Here is a 7,391-nt window from a genome sequence, read left to right as displayed (position 1 = left end):
ATTCGTCCCTATCCGAGAAGATAACTTTTGTGCCAAGTTTCAGCCAAATTGGTTGACCACCACTTTTGGCTCCTGGAACACTCTCTCAGACAGAGACACTTAAACTGTATTGTTCATCATAGTTTGTTCACTTTTATCCAGTAAGTTCCACTGTACTTCGTCGTACCGTTTCGGGCAGCTTTTTCGTCGCTGGGCAGTGGCTCAACAGTATCGCAACAAATCATGAATTTAAATTTTGCATGTTGTAGTTTTCATCGTTATTTTCGTTGTAGTTTTCCTAAGTGTATTTGCTTAACTTAGATTGTAATAGGTTTTCGTTCGATATTTTCTTTGCAGTTTTAACCGTTTTCGTTTCGTTTCGTTCGATCTATGCCGGCTACTGTCATCAATTGTTGAAATTGAATATTTCGAAACTCCCGTTAAAGTTATCCTGGAGTTTTCCTCACTGAAGAGTTAGTCGCCCATGTTAGTTACAGGCTTCCTGATTTTCTGCTATCATACCCAGTGCAGCGTACTGAACGTGACAACTTAACTTACAGATATGAAATTTATCATGCTATTCCACAACTGGCTATTTTGAAAAAGATGTCGAAGGAGAATCTTGAATTTCGGTTGTTGCCGAAAGATTCAATCACAATACTCTTCTGCAAGAATAAATATATAACTATTGCAATAACGACCGCACAATAACAGCAGGTCGATAGTGACATGTTTCCTTGTGAAAAATAACCCGTCTATAAATAAAAGGTGTTAGGCGGACTGGGTTTTCATTAGGAGCTGGCAGTTACGGGAAAATGGATTCTTTTGTTTATTGAGGATTCATCTGATTATGCCGAAGCGCTCATCTAAATGACTATTTCTTCGATATACATGTTATTAATCAACGAAACTTCAGCCATTGTTAATTTTTACCATTTATTTTTGCCATTGTTAATTCCTAAAACGTGATTTGCTCTCCTGTTTTTGCTGTATTTAACATATCGGTACTGATCACCAATATATGATATACGACATATTTTTTTTAATACATAAGCTGTTATGTCAATGGCCAAGAGGTTGATATGTTTCAATCCCTATAATGATAAGTGTAGTTTCAATGCACGTCAGTAATATCCAGAGATAGCAGGTGCCTCCTTAAAGCTATTTTCATGACGAACCTATAGACCCTGTTCAAATGCTTACTTTGTTACTGTTAAAGCAAAGGCTTCCTGCTGTCTTTTTTGCTAGCCTTTTAAAGCGCACTGGGGGATAAATTTTCAGTGCCGAATTTGGTGATTATTACACTTTGACATAAAAGGCTTTGAAAAGAGCTTTAGAAGAGACGCTTTGAGTTTTGTTTCTCGTCAACCTGCCTAGAGGTAAACAACTCAAATTGCTAAAGGTTTTACATGCTACACTATATATAGTACTTGTGATAAAAGAGTACGCTGCGGGCTTTCTTCGACTCCCAGTTGATACAAAAATTAAGTAAATTAATTCAGGTACAGAGAGGGGGGAGAGAGGGGGAGAGAGGGGGGAGAGAGGGGGAGAGAGGGGGTGAGAGGGGGTGAGAGGGGGAGAGAGGGGGAGAGAGGGGGAGAGAGGGGGAGAGAGGGGGAGAGAGGGGGAGAGAGGGGGAGAGAGGGGTGAGAGATGGGAAGAGAGGAGGAGAAAAGGGGAGAGACATGAAAGGAGCCAAATACTTTGCTCGGCATTATTATAGAGATGACTGACGTTATCACTCAGACTCCTCGAAGTATTTATAGCTATTAAAATAAGCTAACAAAAGAACCCTGTATTCGGTGATGCATCTATTCTGCATCTATTATGTTTTTCTCTTTCTTCCAGAGCGTTCTTTTCTGGAGGTTGCGTGCGTGGGTAGCACCGTTGGTTTTCAATTAATTTTCTTTCCAACGTAATTGCGACGCTCGAAAGTAGCTAGTGGCTCTTTATAAATTTATGATGGGTCATGGAAAGACAGGTGCATGCGATATCTGTGCTTGACAAAATAAAATTAATTAAGAAATAAAAACATGTTCTGTTTCGTATACATACTTACATCAATAAACGATAGATAACTAAAGACATAAGAAAGAGATGTTGTTCTTCTTATGGGCAATAGAAGATAACATTTTTTATTTCCATTCGAGGTTTCCTACCGATACGACTTGTTTATTCTTTTCGATTGCAATGCTTCATTAAGTAATTCTATCACTAACGAGAGGCTCAGGGTGGCCTCTATGTTCAAAACACGAAGAGTGCTAGGCCATTTTTGTCATAATAGGCAATATTTTAGTCTCTTTTCCGGTTATGTCCATGCTCTAGCATTCCGTGTAGTAATGGAGGTAGTTGTACTCCAGGCAAGCGGTCTGGTGAATTTTCCTGCCAGGTTTCGAAACCGGTCGCTAGACATTTTAATTTAACTAATCATTCTAAGCAACATATGGCAATCTGCGGTCTTTCCTTACACTTAGGTAGCACGGAAAGCTATAAAAATCTTGAACAAAAGCTCATCTTTCAAACTGGCAGTCTAATTCCCACAGGGATCAACGAACGCTTTTCATTCCACTAATTTACTCTTGTTGCCATGTTCCCAATAGTAACGTAGCTCCATTTTCTGCCTTTAAAAACACACACAACCCACAATTCCTCTATTCGTCCCGACGAAGTGCTAACGCTCGAAACGTCAGCTTTTGTAATCGTTACGGTGGCCAATTTAGCATTTCAACTTTGTTGAAATATCCAAATTATCTCGTTACTCCCACCGACGCAGCCCCAAACAGTTTCATTCGAAACTATCAGCCTTTATTCCTTACTTAAACACCCGTTGACAAACAGCGTTACTGTCCATAAGCCATTATGCAGTAACATTGCAAAGGCAACCTGATAATATTCTTCTAGAATATTTTCAGCCAACACAAGTAATCCCTGGTGAACCATTCCGACCAACTGGGATAACGTACAAAAATAATTTCTGCCCAAAAGAATTGCCCAATTTTCCTCCCCACCAAAACCCTTCCCAAGGTATAAAACAAAGAATTTTTGAATTTTTGAACTGATGTGACTTTGCACGTATCACCGACCCTTTCCTAGCGCCAGAACTCACTTTCAATTTGAAATTTCTATTCTATTTATTATTCATATTCTTATAGAACGCAGTGGAAATAGCTTATACAAGGTAGGATCGGTTGCATCTAAAAGTAGACTTCGTCTTTCATATGAGAGCGATAGTAGGATCTCAAACGCAAGGGATTTCAAAGATTTTCAGTAATCAAAGTTTTTTTTTATGGTAATCAAAGTTTTTAATGTCTTTACGTGGGGCATGGTATTTCCCGAGCCAGAGGCTCATGTATGAAACGCAAGACAACAACCTACCCATCCTACCCCAGGGGAGTATATCTATCACACAGTAATCTCGTGCGTGGGAATTTAAAGTCTCCTACCCCTGACCCTGCAGGAGACGGGACTTCCATTTATTCGTCCCTCTCCGAGAAGACTAGAATATCTAAACCATTTCTTGATGTTATAGAAAGACAGCATATTCTTCTCAATTATTTTAAGACCTTGAGTGTTGGTCCGGCCGGGGTTCGAACCCTCGACCTCCCGCGCATCAGTCCAGCGCTCTATCCATTGAGCTAACCTGTGTCAGTATTAGCTAATGTATATTTATCAGATTGTTTTTCAAAGGATTATTTGTAGTGAACTTGCTTGTATTTTTTTCTTTTTTGTTATTATTATTCAAAACTTAACAGTACTGACATTAATTTGCGACGATAATTTAACTACTTTAGCAGATTGAGATAGTTGTCAGGGAATAATTATAAATACCACTGAAGATTGTTACTTATTTTCGAATTTCCTCTCCTGAGACTGAGAGGTAATGTAGCCCTATAAGTCTAAAGGGTAAGCCCTCGATTACAGAAAATTGCTAATGAAATACTAACAGACTTACTAGAAAGCTAAATGATCTCGACGAAGGTCGATCATCAAACACTTCGTTGGATGATTTCTGAGCCATTTTTAATTTTCCTACTTTTCATCTTTTCTCGCTGGAGACTTTTGTGTGACATGTTTGACGTTTAAAACTCGTTCGAAGAAGGGGGGTAGGGTCAGTAAAGTGAGCAGAGTTCCTCATGTGTAGCTTGTTGTAAGATTCAGAACAAATTCATCTCTGTTGTAATTGCTATAAAACAAAGCTGCAAGTTATAAGAATCCCGCTGATAGTTAATGGATATTGGTTTTGTATAATTATACTTTTTTTCTTCCGACAGTTTTGTAAGAGAAGTATTTTGCCACGACCGCTGTTAACATAAGAATGTATGTGAAACACACAGCGGTTCATTCGCCCTGGAAAATAAACTGCTTGGAGTTAAATAATGAGTTAAAAAACGAATTGATTCCCAGCACGCATCGTTGAGCGTGGGTTCGATCTGAGAAAAATAACAGCGTAGCGGGAAACGTTCGTTTTCTATTGTAAGCAGGCATTATAATTACTCATACAGGAAAGCTCTTCTGATTTCCTCTTCGAAAGCCGTGTTGCCAAGTCTAAAATAGCTATCATAAGCATACAAACGAAAGGTGTTGTTGCTTTCGACAATGATGTATTTCACGAAAACCACCATTTTACCTCTCTTTCTCGTCGCGATGATAACACCACTTGGTTTCGCTCAGCACCAAATCAAGCACGAAAGAGAATTCTACAAAGTGGTGGACATGGTCTTGGTCGGAGATTTAACAACAACACGAAAAGTGAAGGAATTGTTTGAGTGTGCCTTCCATTGCTTAAATCATGGCCCAGTCGCATGTCTTTCTTTTAATATTGCTAACACTGCTTTCGATGGGTTTTACACTTGCGAACTGAGCAGCTCAGAAAGAGTTCTGGATCCACAACGAATGCAAGGGAATATTAGCTTTAATTACTATGGCACATCTACTGAGGTAAGTTACTGACATCTGTTTCTATAGCTCATTATCAAAAGTGTGAAGCTGAATGAATTAACTAGAGTACTGAAACGAGATTGAGCATTAACGCCCGAACAAATACAATATAAAGGCTGAACGAGTCAAAAACTTCGGACAATCTAACTGAGACCTAACCCCACAATTCTAGGCTATAAAGGAAATCCTAAATTTTGTTTGGCATCCCAGATCCTCTCTTTGGAAACGTATCCATATCTTAACTTTCAACAGACTTCAAAAGGAGGAAGTACCTCAATCCTTGCTGAATGTCCCGGAACAACAGTTGTAATAAAGAACTTACGTTGACATTATCTCACCTCTTTGATATTATCACTTCTCTGCATGCTTACTTCGCCTTCTGATAGTGAAAAATTTAATATAATCTTCGAACCCTTGATAAATTCTTCTCATCAAGACGTTTTGAAATTCTTCATTTTCCCTAGCCTCTTACACGAGGGATGGGAAAGTAAGTCAATACAAACTTGTACCTGATCAAACTGCATAATCACAGAGCTTGTTCCCTGAACATACCAGGTCTTTGCATCCTAACTAGTATCAAATAAATCCTTTGGCTTTCAAGTGTCTCCTCTCTAATCTGATTTGAATTTAGTTTATTTCCAGCTTATCTCCATGTAACAGCAGCCCATGTAGTTATGGAGGGACTTGCAGTCTTGGTTCACGATTGGATGAATATTCCTGTCGGTGTCTGTCAGAAGTTAAGGCGCTGCCATTTATCGATGATAAGTGTAACGTTGGTGAGTCCATTGAAAAATACCTTAACGAAGCCTCTTAGGCTTATCGAGAGAGATAGCTTGTTGCACTCTGTATAGTTAATGAAACAGTGATCAACTGATTGGTGATGCGTGATGCGTTTCCTGTCAATAGCCAGTAATAGACCCTTGCTCACCATAGAGTCTCCTGTCCCTCAGTGGTTAGAGCATCCGACTAGATCACGGAGGGCCGTGGGTTCAAATCCCATCTGGAAACTCGATTTTTAACTGATCGGTCATACGTAATAGGTGTAAAACGCCATTGCCATCTCAACATGACGTAAGGTAATTATAATGAAACATTTTCCATACAGTCTAAAATCAGGGCTTCTTGTCTCTGGCTTATGAACATTGACAAGGTATCGAGTACTCATACAAATATTGATGTACGAGAACTCTTCTATTTGATCGTTAATATCTCTCCCAATTTCATTCTTAAATTCCGCCTTTTTTTAAGAAAAGGATGAAAAATAAGCATAAATGAGTTGCTGTCACGGTTTTTAATCTTCACGCTTAAACGTTTGACGCGATGCGTAATTCCATTTACTTAGATACGAACATCATGGCGAAGACTGTTCCTCTAAAGGGAGTATTTCATACCCATGCTGGAAGTTATAGACTGACCTATTACGACGCAGAGCGTCTTTGTGCATTACACGGAGCTGTGTTGGCCACATACAGTCAGCTGTACAAAGCGTGGCAGGCTGGTCTTCAAAAATGCTCGTAGGTTGCTGCTTACTTGTCTAATGTATATATCTTGGCTATTATATGAATGAAGAAAATAAAACTAGGCTACAGAATCTCATCGCCATTAGCTCAACTATAAGCTGATATTGAGTTCATGATGTAAATTGGCGACCATTAAGGATTTCTAAAGCTGACCTGTCGAGCGTTAGCCCTTCGTCAGAGTGATAGAGGAATTAGGGGCTGTGTTTGTTTAAATGGAGAAAAAATGGAGCTACGGTATTGGTGGCAATGCGATTACCGGGAAAACAAGAATACATTAGTTGAATGAAAAGCGTTCGTTGTAACTATTGACATCAATAGTGACAGTTTGAAAGATAAAGCTTTTTTTCTAGAGTTTTGCGGCTTTCCGTAACTACCTGTTGGAAGGATGTTGTGACGCTTGCGACAAACGAGATCGAAACTTCGAGGGGTGTGGCTAATATAAGGCGTGTTAATGCTAAGTATAAACGGGACTATCTTACAGGTCGTTTCGTACTTTAAGTGCCAATAACCACGAAAAACCAAGGTTGACGGTTAACGGTGATTTATTGCGGATCAACGATTAACGATCTAGGATACACGAGCCAAGATAGACGATACACGATCACGATCTCAAACTGAAATAACAATGCAACGGATTCCTATCAATTTACTTGAAACGTTGCGTAACTCATGATCAAAAACGTTTAGAACACTTAACCTGCCTCCGTCGATAACGCGATCAAAAATAAAAAAAATCAATAGGAATTTACGAAAATCATAATAATGTACATCAAAATAACTCGAGATTTCAAAATCGATCACAAGATTAACCATGTGGGCGTTCCTAGCTTAGCTTCTCATTCTTTAATTCACTCCCTTTTAGATTAAAAACAATAAATTGTACTATTGTACGAATCTGTACTTTAGCCTGCTTCCACCCAAAATAAGAAAACCAAACAAAAGAGGAAACTAACA

General features: G+C 39.0%; 1 protein-coding gene across 1 annotated transcript in view; it reads left to right on the top strand.

The window, feature by feature from the left end:
* Window positions 1-4,216: 4,216 nt before the first annotated feature.
* Window positions 4,217-7,391, top strand: part of LOC148722941 (uncharacterized) — a 4,245-nt gene continuing 1,070 nt past the window's right edge. Inside the window, exons 1-3 of the mRNA XM_088733579.1 lie at window positions 4,217-4,917; window positions 5,549-5,693; window positions 6,260-6,431. Coding sequence (XP_088589705.1) covers window positions 4,576-4,917; window positions 5,549-5,693; window positions 6,260-6,431 — 659 coding nt within the window. The 5' untranslated portion in view covers window positions 4,217-4,575. The remainder of the gene's footprint in view (window positions 4,918-5,548; window positions 5,694-6,259; window positions 6,432-7,391) is intronic.

Source organism: Stylophora pistillata, chromosome 9 (genome assembly GCF_964205215.1).
Source record: "Stylophora pistillata chromosome 9, jaStyPist1.2, whole genome shotgun sequence".
In the NCBI taxonomy this organism is placed as follows: domain Eukaryota; kingdom Metazoa; phylum Cnidaria; class Anthozoa; order Scleractinia; family Pocilloporidae; genus Stylophora; species Stylophora pistillata.
Note: the sequence above shows the minus strand (reverse complement) of the source record. Positions and strands in the feature narration are given on the sequence as shown.